Source organism: Salvelinus namaycush, chromosome 7, assembly GCF_016432855.1.
Source record: "Salvelinus namaycush isolate Seneca chromosome 7, SaNama_1.0, whole genome shotgun sequence".
Taxonomy (NCBI): domain Eukaryota; kingdom Metazoa; phylum Chordata; class Actinopteri; order Salmoniformes; family Salmonidae; genus Salvelinus; species Salvelinus namaycush.
The window spans coordinates 10,430,888-10,458,092 of NC_052313.1; the positions used below are offsets into that span (position 1 = coordinate 10,430,888).

The following is a 27,205-nucleotide window of genomic DNA, read 5'->3' on the forward strand; positions in this document are numbered from 1 at the left end:
CGGCAAGCTGCAGTAGCAAAGCACTGCAGATATCACCAGGGCTCAGCTGAGGTTGAATGACTAAGTGAAACTGGCTGGGTTTGAGCCAAGATGAAGGCCTATGGCAGCTAGAGCCACACCCTGCCTGAATGCCTGACACTGCAGTGTGAAGACACCATTCTCTTCACACAACATTCCATATCTCATACACAACTCATCTGCATGCTTGAGTGTGGGTCATCAAGGCTCTCAGAAACCAGGACAATGAGTCAGATCAGCCTTAACACTAAACTAGTACAAACACTCAGGCCAGTTTATTAAGTACACCACCCTGTTCATGAAAATGGATCACTCCTACAATGAGTCATGTGGCCATGGCTTGCTATATAAAGCAGGCAGGCATCCAGGAATTCAATTACTGTTCTATATAATAGAATGGGCAAACAAGCGGCCGACAAACAGAACTGCGCAGTACAACAGTGTTGTGCAGGACGGCATCTCTTGTTGATCCTTTTCACGGGTGGGATATGACAACAGACAACCACACCGGGTTCCACTGCTATCAGCTAAAAACAAGAATCCGCTCAAGTGGGTATGCCATCACCAACACTGGACAACTGAGTGGAAAAACATTGCCTGGAACATGACAGCGAGTTCAGTTAACTTGAGTTGACTGCACAGTCCCCAGACCTCAACCCAATAGAACTCCTTTGGGATGAAATGGATCGAACGGGCTGCCGCCGGCTGTATCGGTCCTCTAATACAGAGTAGAAAATACCCAGTGCATTCACTTTGTGATGTCCACGGCTATGTCATCAACAATGGAGTGGGAAAAAAACAAATGATTTAAATATTGAAAGTGAATGTGTTACAGAGAGAGAAAATGGTGCAGTTTCAGGTCATGTTGCAGACATTAGGGACGGGGGTGTGAGCGTGTTGGTCTGGGCAGAGGAGATGTAGTCGTTTGTGTATGTAAATTGTAAATTGTTTGTACTTTTAAGTGGGATTAAAATGTATTTTAATTGTCATTGTCAATAATCTACAAAAAACAATGTTAAAGTGGAAGAAAAATTCAAACTTAACCGCCTAGAGTTAATACAAAAGTCCCGATCACAATCTGTCTAAACTAAAGAGATGTTTTTTTTTTGTTGCATGGACTGCGTCTCACCAATGGTGACCTTCCGTATCTGTCAGGCCATGAGACATCCCAAAAATCAGTCTTTTCACAAACGTCTGTAGCGTCCAAACGCTTTACCCAGTGATTGACAGATAAATGCAGGAGCTGTCTTCCAAGTCGGTCCATTAGACTAGGTTCACCGAAATTCACAAATTATAATATGGTATGGAGACTTAATAGTTTATACACATGTTCCATGTTGTTCATGACTTATTATAGCCTACATGAAAAAAGTCAAGCATTATTGACACTGAAAAGCTGCTGTCTGATCCCATATAGACCTACCACCTCCTGCCATTGTGCCTTGATCAAGGCAATAAGACCCCCACATAGAACTGCACTGTTAGTCACATGTTGCCAACCCTCCATCTGGAGAACTTCTGTGTGTGCAGGTTTGGCTTTTGATTCAGCCCTGAAACACCCACGTCTGCTTATCAAGGTCCTGTTGAGCAACTGATGTTTAGGCTACAATGGTTAGACCAGGGCTGGAACAAAAGCCTGCACACCCTGTAGCTAACCTGGAGGATGGTTGCCACCCTTGATAGTAAATATTCCAACCAAATACTTTTGTCTTTACAAAATGATTCCCTCATTCAATAAATCAGGGATCAAATGGATAAGGTAGGTCACCTCAAAGCAAGGTACAACTAGACGTGTTATCATATAAGCCTAAAATATGAATGTTTCAGGGGTGATCTATGCACAGCAAGTTGTCAATTAGGCTATTAGAATATGTCGCAATTAAATGGCTACTGTTTAATAGAGGGGACTCCCCATTTTCCAACGTGCAGATTTATTTAGGCTCTACAATGCCGGTGGAAAGGCAACAGAGAAATTAATCCTTAGTTATCTCCCTAGTTAACTATAACTGCTACAAGTTATGTTTGGAATTGGTGATCTAGTTTGGGATTCTTTTACATCTGCTGCTGAAATGTCCTCTCACCTTGGGAAACCGCCCACTGGCACACACACAGACATGCACTGAAGGGTCTTTCCGATAATGGCTGATGTCTTTTTTATTGATCATATAAGTGTGCTTTCATGAATTACATTAACAATTATGACTAATGTTTTCCTTTTCATGACCTAACAAACCCTAATTTAACAACTTGGCACAGCGCATCATGCCATTCAGGTTGGCAAATTTTAAATCTGCAATCTCGAACAGCCTACTGTCAAGCACAGATTCAGACTAGCGGCAAATGTAACTTGAACTATTTATTTATTACCCTTATTTTACCAGGTAAATTGACTGAGAACATATCATTTACAGCAACAACCTGGGGAATAGTTACAAGGGAGAGGAGGGGGATGAATGAGCTAATTGGAGGCTGGGGATGATTAAGTGGCCATGATGGTATGAGGGCCAGATTGGGATTTTAGCCAGGACACCGGGGTTAACACCCCATCTCTTACGATAAGTGCCATGGGATAGGCCCACCCACTTGTGAGCCAGGCCCAGCCAATCAGAATTAGTTTTGCCAATTGTACTCCCCCTCAACTTAAGATATCTGTGGCGTTGTGTTGTGACAAAACTGCACATTTTAGAGTGGCCTTTTATTGTACCCAGCACAAGGTGCACCTGTGTAATGACCATGCTGTTTAATCAGCTTCTTGATATGCCACTTGTCAGGTGGATGGATTATTTTGGCAAATGAGAAATGCTCACTAACATGGATGTAAACAAATTTGTGCACAGCATTTGAGAGAAAGAAGCTTTTTGTGTGTATGGAACATTTATGGTATCTTTTATTTCAGCTCATGAAACATGGGACCAGCACTTTACATGTTGCATTTATATTTTTGTGCAGTATAAGCATCTTTGCTGACGTGGGCATGTTTTCAATATAGACTCCTTTTGTCATACAGTATTCCATATAAGGCATCCAGACCATATGAAAGTTACCCAGGTTACCCTTAAATCTGGTAATAAATCAAATCTAGTGATACATAACTTGACATTGTGGGAGGATGGCCAACCTTTCAATTAATGGCACCCCATTTCTTAGCTGCTATAAATGGTAGGTTACAAAGTTTCTTCTGATAACAGTCTCCAGTATCAACATTTTCAAGCAAGCAAAGACAGGGAGAATCTGTAGACGTGCTGAGATAATATAACATTATTTGTCAGAATGTATTAGCCTTCACAAGAGCATAACATATGCAAATATGTCCCCTTTTGTGTTTTACACTTCTAGCAGAGGAATGACATTTCTGAGTGATGATATTCAGTTTCACTGGCTTATAGTATGTTCTATGGATGGTCTTAAACCACTCATTTATGTCTGATTATATGAACATGACTGGATACAGATATGTTAGAATGCCCATTCATCATCAGTAGCGTCTCCCAGTTCTTCCTCACAGTTTGTTTTATCGGGAAAAGCCTCTATCAACCCTTGATACAGTTTGGAAATCAACTGTAGAGGTTTGTCAGACTGCCTTAAAATAGTTAATCTTTGAAGCTTCTGTCTTGTCCAGTGTTTGCTACATAGAGAATAGTGTTGCATCGGCAAAAGATCACCTCAGCACCATCACAGACTGGTCTTCCCCGGCTGAGACCCCTGTCACCATCTGATCCTGCTCAGATGAGGCATGACAAAGAGTTACCTTGATGTACATTTCTACATTATATCATCCAATACTAGAATCAATAGTTGTATCATGGAAATTACCAGCAATTTAAGATAACTTTATCTATTCACTGGTTGATATAATATAAAAATTCACCTGAACTCTAAACTGGTCTTCCCTGGCTGTCTTACCCTGCTGGGACACCTGTCACCATCTGATCCTGCTAAGACATGATGACCATAGTGTTGTGTACTGACTGCACCATGACAGTGAAGCCTATACAGCTGTTATACCGTGTCAGTATGGGAAAAGTAGGGAATTAGCTAGGGAAACGGACAGCTCAATAACATTAGATTGCTATACTGACTAATAAAAACTGGCATTGCACTTTCAAAAAATGTCAGAATATCAGTATTCAATTGGCTGCTGGTTTCATCATTTGATTCGGGTCTAGTGTGATTGAGGCAAAAATAATAGCTAAAGTCAGTGAGCGAGCTAGCTAACATTATCCAACTTTTCTCTAACTCCAAATGGTACATCAACTGGTGAAAACTAGCCGTGTTAATTTACTTCTGTTGAAATGAGACAAAACAAAGACTACAAACCATTTCCAGACACACTTCAGCTGTTAAATACTGCTACTGACAGATTGCTAGAGATGAACTGGCTGTGGTAGCTACTAGCTAGCTAGTTCATTCACTTCAGGCAGAACTTCAGTCGAGAGGGGATAAAACATGTAATGCATTAGCTTACATTACATGAGTTACATTAAGTCAGCACTGGGAATAAATACTTTTTGTCCCCCCGTCCCAGGGAAAGTTGCAGCCCTGTATTTTGCAGTATTATTTTAGTGCCTTGTTGCATACATATGCACATTTTAATTCAGTATATTTGCATTATTCTTTTCACTCATTATTTTTGAGTCACTACAATGTTGTTGATCCATCTTCAATTCTCCAATCACAGCCATTGAACTCTGTAGCGGTTTTAAAGTCACCAATGGCATCATGGTGACATCCCTAACCAGTTTTCCTTCCTGTCCTGCAGCTCAGTTCAGAAGGATGACTGCATCTTTGATGTGTCTGGGTAGTTTAATAAATTCATTATTAACTTGACCATGCTTAAAGAGATATTCAATGTCTGATTTGTTATTGTTCTAATTCGGTACTTGACTGAGGGACTTTACAGATGTACGTATGGGGGACAGAGGAAGGTGTAGTCATTCAAAAATCATGTCAACCCCTATTATTCTACACAGATTATGTGATTTGTTAAGCCAAATTTTACTTCTGAACTAAATTTAGTCTTGTCTAAAAGGGGGTGAATACTTAAGCAACGGCTATTTTAGTTATACAATTTGTGTTAATATGTAAACAATTGTAAAAATGTTCTTTTCACTTTGACATTATGGAGTATTTTGTGTAGATCAATGACATCAAAATGCAATTAAAGGGTCAATCAGCGTTTCCGACATCAATTTGACTTATAAATTAATGATATGTTCCCATTGATTCTTTAAGAATATATGCCTTGTGCATAGTTCAACTGTCATGCCCCATCAGAACCCAAAATATAAGCTTGTTTTACGCAAATGTTTGTAAACAAAGAAAATGTAAACAAACTATATAGCCTCAACATGGTTAAAACTATCATGTTGATATCATGGCCGGTCAATCCTTGCATCCATAGCTCTGTATAGGAATTTGAGAGTGAATACATTTCTCCAGCCCTATCCCTCATCTTTTTACCGAACCAGGGGTGGGGAGGCCTCTTATTGTTTCTACTGCCGAGTGCCCCTTTACATTTCTATCCCACTTTGTAAGGCAACAACGTGAAAAAGTTAAACGGGTGGTAGACTTTCTATAGGCACTATATAGAAGACTTGGATAAAAGAAAGATCAAATAAGGTGTGTGAGCGTGTTGGTCACTCATGCATGCTTGTGGACAGGCTACTCAGTAAGCATATTAGCAACAATACAGACCTATTACATCAGTAAATCAACGACCCTGCTTTTCTACCTGTCAATGATTGACCACTCTCTCATGCTGGGTCTGGCTGGGTGCTGTCTGGCTGCTCTTTGGACCCGACATGGCCTTTGGCGTGGATCAACATAACATAAGAACAACCAATAATAACCAATGAAGCCCTCCATTTTTTCAAACTAATATAGCAGTAAAGTAGATTTATCGTAAAATATACAAAGCAAAGTAAAAAAACAAAAAAAAAACAGCATTCAAAGGCAAATTACAGAAAAATAGTTCATTTCACAACTATATACCACCAGTGATTCATTTATTGAAAGTATGGGAATAGTGTTTCCTTCATTTAATTCATCAGTGTACTGCAGTCTACAGTAGAATATCCCAAATTCCAAATTGAAATGCCATTCCTGAACAATGACCATATTAGGCAAAGGGCTCACGTAACGACGTTTACGACCCCCGCGCCCGACTAACGCAACTTCCTTTCTACTCCGCACACCCAAGATGGCACCGGTACGTGAAAAGAGCTCGACAGAAAAACCCTTATCATTGTTAATTTCAGTTTTACATTATACATCAATATGTATTTCTGGGGTTATGTGATTAAATAAAGCAAGCGACTACTCGCCATTCATTAGGCAGCAAGGCTAAGCTAGCTAGGCTTGCATAAGGTTAGCTAGCTAGCAGTACACGTGTTCAGTTTCAAAATGATCATTACTGTAAATTAGCGTTTGCCAAACTCTGTCTTGGGGACCCCAAAGGGGTGCACGTTTTGGCTTAGCACTACACAGGCACAGCTGCGTGAAGATGTTTTGAGTTGGGGGTGCTGATAAGTGATATAATAATTCTATCACCGGTTTTGCCGAGTGGTATACAGTGTCATCAAGCGTTTTTTTTATTTTAATTTAAACAAATGGGGGTTAATCTGAGCACGGTCCAGACGAATTTGGCCTTTTTAAAAACCCATTTCAAGCCATTCTAATTCATTTAGGCCTACATGACAGGAGACTTTTTTTTTTATACTACACGAGTGGCTAATCTGACACTCAAACAGAAACTACCTAGGCCCAGATTACCAAAAGCATTTTAGGCTAAATTAATTGTTAGAACCATAGGATCTTATCATTTTAAGATTAAAATGTAGCCATAAAATGCTTTTGGGAATCTGGGCCATGGTCTTGACCTGGCCCAGGGCCAATAAAAAGGGAGACACAAATTGGGCTCTCGAGTGGCACAGCCGTCTAAGGCACTTAATCTCAGCGCAAGAGGCGTCACTGCAGTACCTGGTTCGAATCCAGGCTGCATCACATCCGGCCACGATTGGGAGTCCCATAGGGCTGCACACAATTGGCTCAGAGTTGTTTAAAAGTACAACATTAGGAGGAAATCAATATTATAGGCTACTAAATCAACTTTCCAGTGGTACTGACTCACCCAATGAAGATAGCATGAATATGCGTAGCCTTCTCACCATACTAGTGATGGTCTCAAGATAGGCCTGAGCTACTTTAAAAAAAGCAGTGCTGTTTGTCAGTTGGAGGGTGGGAAAAGTACTGGCAAATTAGTCTTTCAGCAGTTGTAATTTGCTTTCCAAACATATTTCCCACGATTGTATTTTGAAAGGTCTTTATCTGTTCACTGACAGCGTGATGAGAAGTACAAACCGTCGAACAAAAATGCCATTCAAGTCAGGACTGACAGCCATTTTGAGCATACCCTTGACTTTACCAGTCAAATTACCAGGGTGAGGTTCCAAACCCTTCCCAGCTAGCACATTTGTTTCCTTGAAAGTTGTGGGAACATACGTTTTTGGTTTCCCATTGGTTCTGGGAACAAAGCCGTACGTTTCCTGACCGTTTAAAATAGTTTTTTTTACATGTTCGGTTAACGGAAGTGAAAATTTAGCTAGTTTAGGGAATGTACATTTTTAAGGTTGCACGGAGGTTCTGAGACGGTTTTCCTGGGAGGTTTTATTAACGTCAAGTTTTGTCACATTTTGATTATTTGAATCAGCTGTGTAGTGCTAGGGCTAAAACCAAAATGTGCAGCCCTCGGTCCACCCCAGCACCGAGTTTGAGAAACGCTGCTCTAAAGTAATTTCCGAGCATAGATTCAGGAGGTTTTCCCAATTTAAAATATTTGTTTACTTTATAAGCATACATTTGGCATCCTCTTTTCACTTGCAATGGCATAAATATATTTGATCTAACTTTGGATTGAGGGTCAGTGTGAATTAGATCCACTGTGCCGTATAATAAAGGGGAATTTGCTCATTCTCATTCCACGGAGGGGCGAGTGTCTGCAGGATTTTGCTCCTCCCTTGTACTTAAGGTGAATTAAGGTCATCAATTAGTAAGGAGCTCCCCTTTACCTGGTTGTCTTGGTCTTAATTGAAATGAAAACCCCAAAATGAGCAGACACTAGGCCCTCTATGGAATGAGTTTGACACCCCTGTATTACACTACTCTAGTCTGAGGAAAGCTGAATCATGTTGGCTTAATCCCTATGCTATCCTCTGAGAGCCATGGTTTAGAATCAGGAGGAACATTAGATTCCTGTCGTTTATATTTCTATGATCTGAATGCCATGGTTGTTTTCCCTAGCTAAAGCAGAAGAAACAGACTGTGGTCAAGAGGACCAAGAGGGGGGTGTCCTGGAAGTTCACCCTGGACCTGACCCACCCTGTGGAGGACGGAATTCTGGACTCGGCCAACTTCGTAAGTTACCGGCCCTGCTTCGCCTGACACCACCGAGCTACCGCCCACGCTCCTCCTCATCATTAAGCAGGCTAGGGATATTATACTTTATTATTGTGTTGTGTTTGCCTAACTCTGTGTGTGTGGACTAGGGTTCCATTCCCTAGCTCAAACCCTAGGGTTCTCTTCCCTAGTGTCACTGTGCTCTGTCCAACAGGAAACATTCCTCAAAGAGAGGGTAAAGGTCAATGGCAAGACAGGAAATCTGGCTAATGTAATCGAGATCGCCCGCCTGAAGAACAAGATCAACGTCACGTCACAGAAGCAGTTCTCTAAGAGGTGGGCTGTTGGTGTCCGTAGTCTACTACTCGGCATGCCTTGTTAACCAGGAGTAGGTTTGAGAAACACCCTTTAGAACAGGTCTGAAGTGTTCTTCTCCCCTCCTTTGACATCAAACTCATTATCCTCTCCCATTGGTCCACAGGTACCTGAAATACCTGACCAAGAAGTACCTGAAGAAGAACAACCTCCGTGATTGGTTGAGAGTCGTGGCGTCAGACAAGGAGACCTACGAGCTGAGATACTTCCAGATCAGCCAGGAAGAGGAGGAGTCAGACAATGACGAGTAGAACCAAGCTCCGCACACCTGCCCCAGCATGTAGGACTGGAGACTGGCCGGTCCCACACACGTGTCACATGCGTGTGAGGGAAAGTCGTTTGTGAGAGACCTTTCCATTTTTCAGTGGATGGACTGCAAACTTCGGTGTGTTTCGTCATGAGCTGGAGTCTTGATAGGATAATAAATTAGATCAACAAAACAGCCCTGGTGTGTTCTGCTTGGTGTTTTGTGGGTGCATGACTTTCAATGAAGTATGAGTTTCAGCGCGGAATAATTGGCACAGAACTTCTCAAATGACCATCACAGGTGTAATTCCCAGTATGTCCACATGATGTCACCAGGGACTGAGTGTTACTGTGTCCTGTTGTATTGTTATAGAGTGTGCAAATCAGCACGGCTAACAGCAATGCTGGCTAAACCAGGAGGTTTTTTTTTAGAATATAAAATAAATAACCTCAACGATGCACTGCTCTTAGAATATGGAGTACGGGATTACCATCCTGTAACCAGAGCATGAACACTACTCCTATATGATCTTTACTATACCCCACCTCCAGTGTAGATACCCCAGGTGGCAGGTAGCCTACTGGTTAGAGCGTTGGGCCAGTAACCTAAAGGTTGCTGGATCGAATCCCCGAGCTGACAAGGTAAAAATCTGTCGTTCTCCCCCTGAACAAGGCAGTTAACCCACTGTTCCCCAGTAGGCAGTCATTGTAAATAAGAATTTGTTCATAACTGACTTGCCTAGTTAAATAAAGGTTTAAAAAAATAGTCTCTGCAGCCTTCAGTTCACTATAATCCAAAAAAGTCTTTCTGACCAACTAACCGTTTATTAATGTGTAACGTTTTGGTAGCAGTAGTCTGTATGAGGTATGTCGGAACCAACTGAGACGGTGTCGGAACCAACCGCAGGTAGTTTTTACGTTATTGTCTGCCTAGTTTGAGTTTCCTTAATCTTATGTTATACAATCTTCTACCTTGGCTGATGTCAGAATGCTAGTGAATGTTTTATATTTCCAGGAGTAGAGTGATGTTTTCCCTTTCATCTGTGGGTGTGGTGTGAGTGTCCTTCAGTACAAACCGTTTCTCAACGTAGCAAACGTTCAAACGAACTGAAAGCACCCCTGGTTTGTTAGGTGTGTCTTGAGTGTGTGTGGATGCATGGGTGTCTCTGGGTTTGTTCTCACTCTGATCAGCTCTCATCTGCAGTGGATAAAACACACTGCCTTAGGAATGCCCGGTGCCCATTTCACCCTGAATGACCCTGCAACTGCATAGTTGTGTGGATAATAATTTGAATAACTGTGTGTGTTTTCCTGTATTTGTCCATGTCTGTGTGTGTGCTTCTTCTACTGACTCTGTCTGCTTTATATTGCAGGGAACTGTGTATGTTATTAGCCCTGAGACTGATTAGTCAGGCTGCAGGTATGTAACCTGATCTGTTCTTCAGATGAGCAGATTACAGCATAGATACAATACTGGACAGCACAGTAGCTATAAAACTGTCCTCAGACCATACCTAGCCCTATACCCCAGCCCACATGATCCTAAACCCATTATACCCCAGCCCACATGATCCTAAACCCATTATACCCCAGCCCACATGATCCTAAACCCATTATACCCCAGCCCACATGATCCTAAACTCATTATACCCCAGCCCACATGATCCTAAACCCATTATACCCCAGCCCACATGATCCTAAACCCATTGTACCCCAGCCCTTAATGGCCAACACCACAAAAATAACCTGGAGAAGAGAGAGAAGGAGGATGATTAAGTATTAGCCCATCTCCAGCTTAAACTCCTCTCCTCCATCATCTCTGTCCTTAGATCTCTCGTCTCTGCTAACACTACATCCACTGCTCTCAGGGGTCTTAGATCTCTTGTCTCTGCTAACACTACATCCACTGCTCTCAGGGGTCTTAAATCTCTCATCTCTGCTAACACTATATCCACTGCTCTCAGGGGTCTTAGATCTCTTGTCTCTGCTAACACTACATCCACTGCTCTCAGGGGTCTTAGATCTCTCATCTCTGCTGACACTATATCCACTGCTCTCAGGGGTCTTAGATCTCTTGTCTCTGCTAACACTACATCCACTGCTCTCAGGGGTCTTAGATCTCTCATCTCTGCTAACACTATATCCACTGCTCTCAGGGGTCTTAGATCTCTCATCTCTGCTAACACTATATCCACTGCTCTCAGGGGTCTTAGATCTCTCATCTCTGCTAACACTACATCCACTGCTCTCAGGGGTCTTAGATCTCTTGTCTCTGCTAACACTACATCCACTGCTCTCAGGGGTCTTAGATCTCATCTCTGCTAACACTATATCCACTGCTCTCAGGGGTCTTAGATCTCTTGTCTCTGCTAACACTACATCCACTGCTCTCAGGGGTCTTAGATCTCTCATCTCTGCTAACACTATATCCACTGCTCTCAGGGGTCTTAGATCTCTTGTCTCTGCTAACACTACATCCACTGCTCTCAGGGGTCTTAGATCTCTCATCTCTGCTAACACTATATCCACTGCTCTCAGGGGTCTTAGATCTCTCATCTCTGCTAACACTATATCCACTGCTCTCAGGGGTCTTAGATCTCTTAACTCTGATAACACTACATCCACTGCTGGGATCCCCTGGATCCAGGCCTGTGGGTTCTAATATGAGAGGGCTGTTGATTAAATGAGGCCAGTAGAAAACACATTTCTCGGCGTATAGTGGTGTAGTTAACCATTGACTGACTGAGTCTCTCCTCCCTATAGATAACACACACCTGGCTCATTCCCAGGTTTCATACGGTACAGCTGGACACATCACCCAGGCTGGCTCCTTGGTGATGAATAATAGACTTGACTCAGATCACATGGACTGGCTACTGAATAATTTACCCCCTTCTCTCCCTTCGACCTCCTCTTTCACCTCCTCCCAGTCCGGCCTTGGCTGCTCTCTCTTTCTCTGCAGTAGACATGGAACCGAGGTAAAGCTTCTGTATCTGCCCATTCTCCTGGGGAAAGCACCAAACGGGTGAGTGTTAATTCTGTGTCCTGTATGTGCATTCGTGTACATATGTGTTGAAAGACTAGAGATGTTCTGTGTTATTCACCTGTCTATTGTGGTGTCGCCTGTCCGTCAGTTACTTGTCCGTCAGTCACCTGTCCATCAGTCACCTGTCCGTCAGTCACCTGTGGGTTCTTTATTGTGAAGCTGCAGCCTACATATGGAAACCAGTTTTTTTATTCATATATCTAATATAATTTTGTTCCTCAGGGAAATGCATCTTGTTTAAATCAGTAACTTAATGTTACTGTCAGTAGTGTAGGTTATAGATGTACACTGAGGGTAGTTGTCTGTCGGCTGAAGATGGTGTAGCTCTCCACTGTGATGTGGGATCAGGTGCTGTCTGATGAATATTTTAGAGGGAGTCTCGCTCTAGTGAGAGAGGAGAAAAGGTGACACCTTTATGTTCTAGTGTTCTACTTACAGGCTTACCTACAGGCTTACCTACAGGCGTACCTACAGGCTTACCTACAGGCTTACCTACAGGCGTACCTACAGGCGTACCTACAGGCGTACCTACAGGCGTGCGTACCTACAGGCGTGCGTACCTACAGGCGGACATACCTACAGGCGTACATACCTACAGGCGTACGTACCTACGGGCTTACCTACAGGCTTACCTACAGGCGTACCTACAGGCGTACCTACAGGCGTACCTACAGGCGTGCGTACCTACAGGCGTGCGTACCTACAGGCGTGCGTACCTACAGGCGGACATACCTACAGGCGTACATACCTACAGGCGTACGTACCTACGGGCTTACCTACAGGCATACCTACAGGCGTACGTACCTACGGGCTTACCTACAGGCGTACCTACAGGCGTATGTACCTACAGGCATAACTACAGGCATAACTACAGGTTTACCTACAGGCATAACTATAGGTTTACCTACAGTATTACCTACAGGCGTACCTACAGGCATAACTACAGGTTTGCCTACAGTATTACCTACAGGCGTACCTACAGGCATAACTACAGGTTTGCCTACAGTATTACCTACAGGCGTACCTACAGGCATAACTACAGGTTTACCTACAGGCTTAATGGCATCACCTGTGTTCAGCACTCACTGTCTGTCCGTCAATATCTGTCTAACATTTACAACAACACATTATTTTTCTGTCTTTACAGAGACCTCAGAGCAAACTCCAACTCCAGAACAGTGTGGACTGAAGCTGGCATGGATACTCTCTGACACAGAGACAGACCGAGACAGAGAGACCGAGACAGAGAGACAGAGAGACAGAGAGAGAGACAAATGAGAGGGAAATAATGATAAAGGAATAGATTGGAGGAAACACACACACACACACCCATCCCCTGTTCCCACCGCTATGGCAGAATGGCTGAGGCGTGTGTCCTGGGGAGATGCATGGTACAGCCTGTACTCCCGCCTGCTCAGGACCAAACCTGTGGGTAGGATGGGTCAGGGGTCAGAGGTCAGCGACGATATCACAGAGGTAGGGGGGCTGGCTAGGGTCCTGACGACAGCTGACCTGGTGTCGCTAGGGGTGGGGAGCTGCGTTGGCACAGGGATGTACGTGGTTGCCGGGCTGGTTGCTAAGGAGATGGCGGGGCCGGGAGTGATCCTGTCCTTCATCATCGCTGCTGTGGCTTCTATACTGTCAGGTCAGAGACACGCACGCACGCACATACACATACACACACACATATATGTGTTTGTAGTAGTTTGACATGTATGTGTGTTTAACCTGGGTCAAATGTGTCTCTCTTCCAGGTGTATGTTATGCAGAGTTTGGCGTGCGTGTCCCTAAGACAACTGGGTCAGCCTACACCTACAGCTATGTCACAGTGGGGGAGTGTACGGCCTTTTTCATTGGCTGGAATCTGATCCTGGAGTACCTGATTGGTACTGCAGCCGGGGCGTCGGCTCTCAGCAGCATGTTTGACTCGCTGGCCAATCACAGCATCTCAAGCTATATGATAACACACCTGGGGACACTCAGAGGCCTGGGTGAGTGAGTGACTGTGTGTGTATGTATGTGTATGTGTGTGTTTGTGTGCCTATAATCTCCACTCCCCCCCTGCAGGTAAAGGGGAGGAGTCGTACCCTGACGTCCTGGCCATGGCCATATCGCTGGTTGTCACGGTAATTGTGTCATTAGGGGTTCGTAACTCGGTAGGGTTGAATAACGTTCTGAACATGGTCAACCTGGTGGTGTGGTGCTTCCTGATCATCTCTGGACTCTTCTTTCTCTCCGCTGACAACTGGGAGGCGGGAAACTTCCTGCCCTACGGATGGTCCGGGGTAAGAGATACGCTCAGCTAAACGAAGTCACACACGAATACGCAGGCACACACACACACCAGCATTCACCTAGACACACACACACAAACACATTAACCTCTCTCTGATGTGTGTGTGTGTACCAGGTGATGAAGGGAGCGGCCACTTGTTTCTATGCCTTCATAGGGTTTGACATCATCGCTACAACAGGAGAAGAAGCCAAGAGTCCCAACACCTCTATACCCTATGCTATTACTGCTAGTCTGATAACCTGCCTGACTGCATACGTCTCTGTGAGTACACACACATCTCCATCCTCTCTGCTATTACTGCCTTCATTATTACGTGTGTGTGTGTGTGTGTGTGTGTGTGTGTGTGTGTGTGTGGTATTAATGTGTGTATCTCTCCCTAGGTGTCTGTGGTCCTGACTCTGATGGTTCCTTATGACCTGATCGATGGTTCAGCTCCACTGATGGAGATGTTTGCAGTGCATGGGTTCCTGCCGGGGAAATACATAGTGGCTGTAGGGTCTATAGCTGGCCTCACTGTCAGTCTAATGGGCTCCCTGTTCCCCATGCCCAGGGTCATATACGCTATGGCTAGAGACGGACTGCTCTTCAGGTGAACAGCACATGGACACACACACACACACAGACTAATGTTATGAAGATGAATGTTCACTAAATGGTAGAAATGTGTGTTTATTCCTGTGTGTGTGTGCAGGTTCCTGGCCAACGTCTCTCCATACACTCACACTCCAGCAGTAGCGTGTCTGGTGTCTGGCTGTCTGGCTGCTCTCATGTCTCTCCTCGTCTCCCTGCAAGATCTCATAGAGATGATGTCTATAGGAACGCTACTGGCTTACACCCTGGTCAGTGTGTGTGTCCTGCTGCTGCGCTACCAGCCCGACACAGACACACACAACTTCCTGCCTGGGGAGGAGGAGGAGGGGCCTAGGCAAAAAGAGGGCGTGATGGCGGAATGCGATGACGGAACTCTGCCCACCAACGACGACCAGATGTTGATTGGAGGAGCAGACTCATCGACCTTTGACCCTGACAGCTCCGGCTACCAATCGAGCGGTGTTGCAGGTGAACCTGGTGACTCTGGCAGCTTCCACACCGGCCCCTCCTCGCTGTTGAAGAGGGTTCTAGGTAGTCGTTACTCCACCCTGCGTGTCCGCCTGGGGATCCCTGACGCCTCGGCCCGTCCCACCCCGTCCTCCGGTCGCATGGTGACACGCTGCACCCTCCTCCTCTTCTTCCTCTCCTTTCTCCTCTGGGCCACTGTCATCTTCGGCGTGGAGCGAGGGACCGGAGCGGGCTCGGCCGTTTCAGGTATCGTAGCGACACTATTGGCAGGCAAAATAGCAACCATACTGGTGGTGATCGTGCGCCAGCCTGAGAGCGGGCGGATCCTGCCCTACATGGCGCCGTGCGTGCCGTTTGTCCCCGCAGTGGCCATCTTGGTAAACTCCTACCTGATGCTGAAACTGTCGCCGCTCACCTGGGCACGCTTCGCTGTCTGGTGCACTCTGGGTAAGTTACCCTGTCTCTAGTCACTTCCTTCATGTGGAGAAGAGAGCCTCCTCTCCCCCCCTCTCCCTCTACCATCTTCTCTCCCTCTACCCTCCTCTTACCTCCCTCTCTCCCTCTACCCTCCTCTCTCCCCCCTCTCTCCATCTAACCTCATATCTCCCTCCTCTCTCCCTCATCTCCTTATCTTTCCATCCATCTGCTCCTCTCTTTCCTTCCCCTATCCTCTTTCTAGGTGTACTGATATACAGTTGCTATGGGATGTGATATTATTATGGTCTGTCTCTCTAGGTATACTGATCTACGGTTGCTATGGGATATGGAACAGCTCTTTGGAGATCAGCACCAGAGAGGAACAGGCTCACGCCAGCACCTACCAGCGCTATGATGACCACCTTGATGACACCTTCTCCCCTGACAATGACCTTGACCCCCAGGACAACCAGGAAGAGGGGCGCTACCAGGGCTGGTCAGCGGAGAAGGGCTACCACTACCAACAGCAAAACCAGGATCAGAACCAGGATCAGGAGGGTGACCAGTACCAAAACCAGTATCAAGATGGCAACCAGTACCAGGATGGCTCCCAGTACCAGAACCAGTCAGGTTATCAGTCCGGCCCTCAGGGCTCCTCTATGGGATCCAGGGGAAGAACCAATCAGGGCTACACAGATCCACAGGAACCCGAGGGCTCCTCTTGTGATTGACAGCTGCAGTGGAACACACCTACTTCCTGTTTCACTGGGCACTAGAGGAGAGGAAGGGCAGAGGGCTCCTGAATCCCTCATCAAGCCCCACACCATAGGCACTTGAGTAGACCTGAGAGGACAGGAGAAGTGAGCTATATGGCAACCATTCCACCTGGTCTAACACTGCATTATAAACATACATACAACATGCTGTGTTTAAAATCAATCTATCTATCCGAGAGTGAATCAATTATACAGGAGCAAACATGCTCTTATACTACCTATTAGTCTGACTCCTCTGGTGTGACATTGTACATGGATGAGTTGGTTGGAAAATATTTAAGATTATTTTGTTTTAAGAGTGTGATCATTCAAAAAAGAAAGTATTTATTGTTGAATCAGAGTGTGTAAATGTGTGCAGAAAGAGTGATCTGTGTTTTGCTGTTGTCTGATAAACTGTCAATAAAACAAATACATCTGAGAGAACACCTGTCTTTGTTCCCTCACTACACTAAAACACTAGAACACTAAAACACCAGTGGTGGAGAAGGATGAGGTCATGAAGACTGGCCAGCCATGTGGATGTGTCAATCACAAGTTCTCTGCAGCTCATAATCCTTTTTTACATTCTTTCTCACACGTGGGTGCTCTTGGCGTGGTTGCCTGTGACTACAGTGGTAGCAGTAGTGGCAGGGCTGATGGGTGTGGTGGCGCCCCCTGCCTGTCTGGAGTAGTAGTAGCTGATCTCTTGCCACTGGGGGTTCCCCGAGGGGTTGTCACCGTGGCAACACAGAATCATAGTGCTCCCCAGGAGACAGGGGGCGGAGCCGAACCATCCAGCGTACAGTGAGATGCCGAATTACATCAGACCCTCCTCTGCATGAGCACCAATAGCAAACCAGATAGTTGACACCAATCCACAGAGCGCTGGAAAGAGATAGGGTGGAGAGAAAGAGAGTCAGCTGTTGTCCACCAGCTGCTCGGTCCCTGTCACAAGACTTCTGACATGGACTTCCTGTCCCACACAGGAAGCACTTTCCAGGTTAGAGAGAGGGTGATATGATATGGTCCTACAACATCCCATAGCCTGACACAGCATCATTAATCAATATAGGATAACATTAAGTTGTGTGGAATGTTTGTGTCTGTGTGAACGTGCGTCTCACTTATCCATGACGAAGATGAGCGAGCCCCCCAACATGGCACAGCGTAGTTTGGTAGCTGGGATCTCATGTCCTAAACCTAGCCTGATGCAGGGCATGACACGCACACACACCATCAACACACGACATGTATGGATGTATGCTGGAGGAGGAGGGGAAAGGTAGCGAGAGAGAACACAGCGATACCCCCTGACTTTTATATTCAGATGTTTTTTTAAATAACACGAGATATGGCACGGTTTTCTAGAAGTCTATTGAATCTGCAGGTGGACTACAGATGTGGTTAGAGGTAACTTCCTTCAACCACACACAGACACGCACCTGGTAATGTGAGGATCTGGTCAAGCGAGACACACTGGTAGAACCCGGAGCCTGTGGCCTTGCGCGCCCGGCTTATCCATGCGCACACGTGTAGTCGCAGGTGCGCACCCTTTCATTGGTGGTTGTGGTGATGATGATGCCTACCAAGCTGGCCACGCTCCCGCTCAGCTGCCTGCACACATGCTCTATAGAATGTACTGTCACAGGGACGCGCAATCAGAAATACATTACTTTTTTTCAAGGGAAAAACTGAACCGTCACAAAATATGGGAAAATACATAAATAGAAAAAGATTCACCAATAAATTAACCAATTAAAATGTCAAATGTATCTTTAATTCAATTCTTAATAAAAATCTGGAGAAATTATACATCTCAGGCTATACAGTTCCACAGTAAAAGGGGTGCGTTAGGGCTGAACTTCAGAACTGCAATAATTTACATGATTAGTATCCTTTTGGGTTGCTGCAGTTCAGTGTTGTGGCACTCTAACTTTGTCCAGTCAGAGGGCTGTAAGAAAACTCAAAATCAGTCACCAAAGATATGGGATAAAGGGTAGGAATTCAGTTGGTGAGTGATTCATATTGCACCATTCCTTGTGTGTCGAATTATGAAAATAAATATTTAAAATCTAAAAAGGCTAAAAAGCAAGAATTTTGTTAAAATGTCAGTTGATATGTCAGTAAAAAGTAAGGTGGACTAAAAATAGGGTGCATTTATTGTCCCCCACAATCAAATCGGGAAAGGGACTGTGGATCTGTCTGTCTAGCATTTACCAAATTACATTGATTGACCAGATGGTGGCACTACAATAAGAGACTGAAAATGCACATTTTGAAAGGTCACGCCCCTCACCCAGTTAAAACTAAGGTCATGAAATTCGGTACATAGGTCCCTCTCCTCATAAGATTTGATTTGATTTGATAAGGTCCGACATGATGGATTTTCTGCCATTTACAATTTTGAGAAAAACTCTTAAAACGCTACTCTTCAGGTACCGAATGACTGATCTGCACGAAACTTGATATGTGGCATCTATGGACAAAGATCTCTCAAAGCAATATTTTACAGACTAGTACCTCAAATAAAATGGCCGCTATTGACCAATTGTCACGTGTTCTCCCTCTGCTCGTTTATGGCGCACACCTGTCACCAGCGTTACGCGCATTTGCGCATAATGACACTCACCTCCTTGATTACCTGCCCTATATATGTCACTCCCTTTGGTTCCTTCCCCAGGCGTCGTTGTTTCTGTTTCTTGTTTTGTATTATGGTCCATTGATTTAAAACACTCACTCCCTGAACTTGCTTCCCGACTCTCAGCGCATGTCGTTATAACAATAAACATTTATGCGGTCGTGGCCTGGCACATACATGCATATAAATCAGTCAAGGATGTTCGCATTGTAACATTTGGTAAACATGTTGCAAACACACGGTGGCGCAATAACGGGCACATGTTTATATCTCTTGATCTGTTTGACTCAGTATGATGACATTTGGCACAAATGCTCAGGGACATGAGTCTAGCTAACCCATGTGATATCTCAGACACCACTGGCCTGATTTTGATGGGTGAATGATACTCTTGCCATAGAGATTCGCCATTTACAAAATTACACTGATTGGCCCAACGAGGGAGCTGCAGCATCCGTGGGGTACGACATGTTTACTGTTGCCTTGTTTTTATATATACCTATTATGGTGAAATTTTAATTGTTGACAACACACTATATTAGGCAACATAAATTGGTTAAACCACATTTCATGACCATGGGGTCAATTAATCAATATTCATACCTTAAGGTGCAATATGCAGAAATCGCTCCACCATTTCCTGATTGGTCAAATTCTAATAGTTCGCCTAATTTCAGTTTATGTGACAAAACAATCAATTATAGAGAATCATTGTACCATATAAACCACTGTGAAATAGATTTTCCATAAAAATATTGTAATTTCAGCTGTTTGAAGCTGGGGTACAATACAAAGTAAAAGAAGCAAACACAAAACTGTTCGAGCGGGAAGCATAGAAATAGCGGATAATTGAATATGTTCGGACATACAAAATTACCCTAATTTGCTAAACATCAGTCCTTATTTAACAATGCTTACCTACCTATAAAAAGCCATTGAAGCAGACCTAAAGTCATTTTTGCAATATTGTTCTAATGAGTAAAAAATGCTATGCAAATTGCCATTCTAATATGGCATTGCTGGTATGACCTTTTGACTTCTCAACCGCCTGGTAGTAGTCTGTTATTTAAAAAAAACATCAAGTTGAAAAAAAAACATCTATTAGTTCTTATTTGAGTTGTTAGTAATAGGAATTAAAGGTGACATAATTTTTCCCACATGTTTTTCAAGAAGAGACAGCTAAACTGTTCTAAACATTTCAGCAGTGTTGAAATTGCCGCTGGTTCCTGATTGGTTTGGCATAAACACGGATTGATTCAGCAATAATAGGTCTGTGCTGCTTTAGAAGGGTTTTCATGCATGAACTTAGACATTGTGCTCCAGAGAAGCATCAGTGATAGCAATATAAATATGATACATTGTTTTTTATGTAATTCATATAGAATTTTCCTTGATCATTGTTTCCATGAGTTGAGAGAATATTGCAGCTGCCGTCTCTCTACTAGTAAACGTGACCCCTCACCTCCATCTGGTGGCAGGAGTTAGTAGTGAGATGGGTCATTTCGATGACTACCAAATATCATAATACCAAAACCTAGGCAGAAAAACAATGTTCATAAATTAATTTGATTTATTACTGAGTTTTAAGAATAAAAGAAAACATTATGACATCTGACAAAATTGACATGGTTATGAGTCAAATAAGATCTAACTTTTTCTCAGAAGAGATTATATATAAAAACATAATCATTTATTTAGTTAAGACATTAAATTCCACAAAGTTATTTAAAAAATGTCTGTGTATCAACTGTGTAAAATCAAAAAGTATTTTACAATTTACATGTGATACCACATTTTAAAATAATAACCAAATACACAAATACATGATACTGTATATTACAAATCCTTAATGAAATTGTTTGTTACACCCAATAGACGGCATTGTAAAATATGTACACAGACATAATAGAATAGAAAACGTCCCTCTCCTCTCTCACTGATTCGCTCTTAGCTCTTCATCTCTTGAATGAATCTCTTTATCTCTCATCTTCGCTGTCCTTTTTTTCTCCCCCCTCTCTCTCATCCCTCTCTCTTCCCCATCTATCAATCACTCTTTTCCCTATCTTTTTCCACACCCACCCCTCTAACTTTTTTCTGTCTCCATCTTCTCTTCCTTCCTCCCACCCACCCACCTCACCTCACCTCCTTCTCTCATCTCTCCTCCTCTCATCTCTCCTCCTCCCACCTCACCTCCTTCACTCATCTCTCCTCCTCCCTCTCTATCTGTGTCTGAGTGTGTTGATGTGGGCACAGATCTTGAGAGCTGGTCCCAGTTTGATGTTCATGCTGGTCATCAGGTGGTCCTCAGTGAGCAGCAGCAGGGCCTGGCCGTCTATCTCCTGAACACGGAACGCCTCCGCAACCTCGACACAACCTAAAGAAAACATACACACACAGGTTATAACCTCCACACAACATTAAAACAGCATACACACAGGTTATAACCTTCCCAAAACATTAAAACAACATCCACACAGGTTATAACCTCCCAACAACCTTAAAACAACATACAGCTAGGTTATAACCTCCATACAACCTAAAGATAACATACATCCAGGTTATAACCTCTCCATAACCGTAAAACAACATAGGCCCCGGTTATAACCTCCCCACAACATACACACTAGTTTTAACATCCACAACCTAAAGATAACATATACATAGGTTATAACCTCTCCATAACCTTATAACAACATACATCCAGGTTATAACCACACCACAACCTTAAAGCACCAGGTTATAACCTCCCCAAAACCTAAAGACAACATACACCAAGGTTATAACATCCACACAACCTAAAGATAACATACACCCAGGTTATAACCTCTCCATAACCTTAAGAAAGCATACACACAGGTTATAACCTCCCCACAATCTTAAAACAGCATACGCCCAGGTTATAACCTCCCCACAACCTAAAGACAACATAGACCCAGGTTATAACCTCCCCACAACCTTATAACAACATTCATCCAGGTTATAACATCCCCACAACCTTATAACACCATACACACAGGTTATAACCTCCCCAAAACCTAAAGACAACACATCCAGGTTATAACATCCCCACAACCTTATAACACCATACACACAGGTTATAACCTCCCCAAAACCTAAAGACAACACACACAGGTTATAACCTCCCCAAAACCTAAAGGCAACACACACAGGTTATAACCTCCTCACAACCTAAAGACAACACACACAGGTTATAACCTCCCCAAAACCTAAAGGCAACACACACAGGTTATAACCTCCTCACAACCTAAAGACAACACACACAGGTTATAACCTCCCCAAAACCTAAAGACAACACAAACAGGTTATAACCTCCACAAAAACAAAAGACAACACACCCAAGTTATAACCTCCCCAAAACCTAGACAACACACACAGCTTAGAACATCCCCACAACCTTAAAACATCATACACCCAGGTTATAACCTCCCCAAAACCTAGACAACACACACAGGTTATAACATCCCCACAACCTTAAAACACCATACACCCAGGTTATAACCTCCCCAAAACCTAAAGACAACACACACAGGTTATAACCTCCCCAAAACCTAAAGACAACACACACAGGTTATAACATCCCCACAACCTTAAAACACCATACACCCAGGTTATAACCTCCCCAAAACCTAAAGACAACACACACAGGTTATAACCTCCCCAAAACCTAAAGACAACACACACAGGTTATAACATCCCCACAACCTTAAAACACCATACACCCAGGTTATAACCTCCCCAAAACCTAAAGACAACACACACAGGTTATAACCTCCCCAAAACCTAAAGACAACATATAACCGGCCAACAACCTACAGCAGGGAGATGGGTGAATGCGTGTCCTTGTGTGTGTGTGTTACGTGGCAGTGTGTGTGTGTGTTACCTGGCAGTGTGTGTATGTGTTACCTGGCAGTGTGTGTGTTATGTGGCAGTGTGTGTGTGTTACCTGGCAGTGTGTGTATGTGTTACCTGGCAGTGTGTGTGTGTGTTATGTGGCAGAGTGTGTGTGTGTTACCTGACAGTGTGTGTATGTGTTACCTGGCAGTGTGTGTGTTACGTGGCAGTGTGTGTGTGTGTTACCTGGCAGTGTGTATGTGTTACCTGGCAGTGTGTGTGTGTGTTACCTGGCAGTGTGTGTGTGTGTGTGTTATGTGGCAGAGTGTGTGTGTGTTACCTGACAGTGTGTGTATGTGTTACCTGGCAGTGTGTGTAAGTGTTACCTGGCAGTGTGTGTGTCCTACCTGGCAGTTTGTGTATGAAGTCCCAGACTTGCTCGACGCTCCACTGTGCAGGTAAGGGGTCACTAGAGGTCACAGTGGGGTTACTAGGGGTCATCGCTGGCTCTGAGGCTCTCCTCGCCCTCCGTGCCGCTCGGCGCTCCAGCCTGGTCGTTGTGGGAACAGCATGCCCCTCCTCTTCGTTGTCACGGCTATGGGCGCTCCATATTTCACGGGGCTAAAATAGATTATGTTAGAGGAGACGGAACATGAACGAACAGCTGGGCTTCAATTATATAGGCTTCTATATGTTAATAACATGTTATAAGGCATTAAACCTGCAGGCTATACCATAAAGTGTATCACTGTGGAGTGACCTATTTGTTAAAAGTTGTAACTGACCAGTCGCAGTAGGAGAGGCTTCCCAGGCACAGACTCCACCTTGTTTATCTCAGAGCGCTGCCCCTCTAGGTGGCTGCCAGCACTTAGGGCACGCAGACGCTTGGCCAGCCCTACATTATACCTGGAGGGAGACAGGGAGAAAGATGATGATGACGTGTCCTTTCTCTGCGGTTGAGACTTCCTCCCATGTGACGTCCTGTCTGACCACAGCCTGTGTGAGGGTGTGTATGTGTTATTGTGTGTTTATGAATGTCTGGGCCATACAACTGTAGTGAATAGATATGTGGTTAAACAACAACATCACATAGAACTTGCTGTCTAGATCAGGGGTTCCCAAACCCTTTTGGCCCGCGACCGCAGTTTTATATAAAAAACATGTGTGACCCCACCATGTAAAAATATGTATGTAATCAACGGCCAATGTTAACCTTTTTAATTGGGGCTATGACAGGCTATTACAAATCAGTCTGACAGTACTTTTGAAAGTATTTCAATCTGAAGGAAGTATTGTGGTTTGAAGTGAAATCAGAATCAGAAAGGTACTGAGAAGTTCAGAAGATCATCAGGCAATAATTTGATATGAACTTCTGTGTATAAAAGAACATGATAATTGATGACGCTCTCCCCCCAGTCTGATGCAGTGCCTGGTCTTGTCCACTCTGTTCTAATGAGTCCTGTGCGGCTTGTGGGAATTGTAGACAGAAACAGACATACGTGTTCCCGAGAGTCTTATCTTCCAGTGATGGGGTCATAATATTTTGTAGCTTAAACCGTTCAAAAGATACAGTCACATTTATATGAATGAAAACAGAAATCGCTCTGTTTATTACAACTGTATCTAAGCGGCTACTGGAGGTTACTGACGTTACCCCGGTTTCATTTCAGAGTTTCTCTCACCAACCCATTTTCAAATCAGGCAACCCCATTTTTGTATTTGTATTTATTATGGATCCCCATTAGTTCCTGCCAAGGCAGCAGCTACTCTTCCTGGGGTTTATTATGGATCCCCATTAGTTCCTGCCAAGGCAGCAGCTACTCTTCCTGGGGTCCGGCAAAATTAAGGCTGTTATACTATTTTAAAAACATTACAACACATGAATTACAGAATTCACAACACACTAAGTGTGTGCCCTCGGGCCCTTACTCCACTACCACATATCTGTAACACAAAATCCATGTGTATGTGTGTGTATAGTTTGGTCGCGACCCCTAGTTTGAGAAACGCTGGTCTAGACCAAGAGAATAACTATTCTGTCACTGTTTTGTTACTGTGTTCAGCCAATGGTAGTGCGGCTTACCTGCGGGCACAGGAAGTGGAGCAGTATCGCTTGGAGCGGTGGAAGGAGTGGGCGTGGCCTCTCTTCCCACAAGACTCGCAATGTAACACTCCCCTCTGTCTCTCTCTGGGACCTAGTGTGGTTTGGATTCAGAGAGAGAATTGAATTGAATATTGAATTGAATATTGATTCAGAACCAGGAGATTAAGGTCGTTTACCTGTGAGCTTGTCACTTGTAGCCATGCGCTCTTGTTCTGATTCGCTGGAATATTCTGGTGGCTCTGGTGTGTCTGTCAACAGTAATAACTCAGCCCCCTCTCTGTTCCCATTCTGGGAGATAGCCTCCTGCCCTCCCAACAACAGAGACGAGCGGTTCACCTGCACAGGTACACACACACACACGCATGCACGCACACACATTCAAAAGGTTATACTGTATATACTGTTAATGTATCAGTCTGTGACACCAACTAGACACCAGCTATATCCCCTGTAGGAATTGTGTGTGTGTGTGTTTACCGGGAACGCCTGCAGCCCCTCCTGTATGATGAAGCCCTCCACCAGGTGAGTTAAGACACGCCTCCCACCCTCTGGCCAGACCCTCTGTGACCAAGGCTTGCGCTCCAATAGGCTGAAGGTCTCAGGGCGGCTCTGTGATAGGCTGAGGGTTTCTGGGTGGGAAGGGCTAACAGGCAGGAGAGGAGGGGGGAGGTCAGATGAAAGGGTGAGGAAGGGTGAGGCAGGGGGAGACTGAGAGGAGAGACTGGACAAGACTGGGGGGGGAAAAGAGAAGAGGAAGACGGAGAGGAGGGGGAAGAGAGGAGCAGAACAGAGGAGGAAGACGGGGAGGAGGGGGGAGAGAGGAGGAGCAGGACAGAGGAGGAAGCCGGAGAGGAGGGGGAAGAGAGGAGGAGCAGAACAGAGGAGGAAGACGGGGAGGAGGGGGGAGAGGGGAGGAGCAGGACAGAGGAGGAAGACGGGGAGGAGGGGGAGAGGGGAGGAGCAGGACAGAGGAGGACGACGGGGAGAGAGGAGGAGCAGGACAGAGGAGGAAGACGGGGAGGAGGGGGGAGAGAGGAGGAGCAGGACAGAGGAGGAAGACGGGGAGGAGGGGGGAGAGAGGAGGAGCAGGACAGAGGAGGAAGACGGGGAGGAGGGGGGAGAGGGGAGGAGCAGGACAGAGGAGGAAGACGGGGAGGAGGGGGGAGAGAGGAGGAAGAGTTCACAACACAAGTTAGTTTAAAGTTGAATTAATAGGCCAAGGCTAAAGGTAATGGTGGAGAGACACTGGTACCTGCCTGATTGGTTGTCAGACTGATTGAACATGTTCTCACAGAAGTCCTCTTGGTCCACGTGGGGGAGGTCTGGGGATTGCTCTATGGGACGGTCTGATGGTCTCTGGATGTTTATGGGGGGTTCTGAGGGAGGGTTCTGAGTAGCCGGGTCTGCATTGAGGTGTGGGTCTATTGTAGTCCCCTCCTCTCCTTTCATTGCATCTTTCTGTCCCCGCTCCTCCTCCTCTACTTCCATCCTCTGTCCCCGCTCCTCCTCCTCTACTTCCATCCTCTTTCCCCGCTCCTCCTCCTCTACTTCCATCCTCTCTCTCTGCTCCTCTCCCTCTATCTTCCTCCTTTCCTGCCCCTCCTCTACTTCTGTCATCTCTCTCAGTGTCTCAAATCCTTTAACTCTCTCCATCCATTTTTCCTCTCCTCCAGTCCCCTCTTTCTCCTCTCCTCCCACCCTCTCTCCTCTCTTATCCACATTCCCTTTCTCCTCTCCTGTCACCTGTCTGTCTCCTCCCACCCTCTCTCTATTCCTCTGCTCCTCTTCAATTCCCTCCATCTTTTCTTCCTCTCCTCCCACCCTCTCTCTCTCCTCTCTTACCCCCTGTCTCCCCACTTCTCCTTTTGGTTCAGTGTGTCTGGCCTGATAATGGAGGTAGGGTAGGGGTGAGTTGGCTTTGTGGATGGAGGAGGTGGGAGAGGGAGAGGCGTGTTCAGAAGTCCTCTGTGGTTGGGCATCGAGCTGAGGTGGTTGGGATTCAAGA

The 27,205-nt window shown here is 44.8% G+C and overlaps 3 protein-coding genes across 3 annotated transcripts; 2 read left to right on the top strand and 1 right to left on the bottom strand.

Moving 5' to 3' along the window:
* The first annotated feature begins 6,162 nt into the window (after nucleotides 1-6,162).
* rpl22l1 (ribosomal protein L22-like 1) lies at nucleotides 6,163-9,231 on the top strand. The gene is made up of 4 exons (XM_038997487.1): nucleotides 6,163-6,226; nucleotides 8,317-8,430; nucleotides 8,627-8,748; nucleotides 8,894-9,231. Exons 1-4 carry the CDS (start codon nucleotides 6,218-6,220, stop codon nucleotides 9,036-9,038), a joined length of 390 nt encoding a protein of 129 aa, XP_038853415.1. The 5' UTR covers nucleotides 6,163-6,217; the 3' UTR covers nucleotides 9,039-9,231.
* Nucleotides 9,232-9,788: 557 nt separating this feature from the next.
* On the top strand, nucleotides 9,789-17,045 carry LOC120050943 (probable cationic amino acid transporter). Its single transcript, XM_038997488.1, has 8 exons — nucleotides 9,789-12,058; nucleotides 13,227-13,724; nucleotides 13,834-14,070; nucleotides 14,147-14,364; nucleotides 14,490-14,636; nucleotides 14,756-14,964; nucleotides 15,067-15,881; nucleotides 16,170-17,045. Exons 2-8 carry the CDS (start codon nucleotides 13,430-13,432, stop codon nucleotides 16,580-16,582), a joined length of 2,334 nt encoding a protein of 777 aa, XP_038853416.1. The 5' UTR covers nucleotides 9,789-12,058; nucleotides 13,227-13,429; the 3' UTR covers nucleotides 16,583-17,045.
* Nucleotides 17,046-21,391: 4,346 nt separating this feature from the next.
* On the bottom strand, nucleotides 21,392-26,930 carry LOC120050311 (polyhomeotic-like protein 2). Its single transcript, XM_038996891.1, has 7 exons — nucleotides 26,457-26,930; nucleotides 25,678-25,931; nucleotides 25,377-25,536; nucleotides 25,180-25,291; nucleotides 23,882-24,002; nucleotides 23,504-23,717; nucleotides 21,392-21,618 (listed from the first exon to the last, which is right to left on the bottom strand). The coding sequence occupies exons 1-7, from the start codon at nucleotides 26,851-26,853 to the stop codon at nucleotides 21,464-21,466; spliced, it is 1,413 nt and encodes a 470-aa protein (XP_038852819.1). The 5' UTR covers nucleotides 26,854-26,930; the 3' UTR covers nucleotides 21,392-21,463.
* Nucleotides 26,931-27,205: the final 275 nt, after the last annotated feature.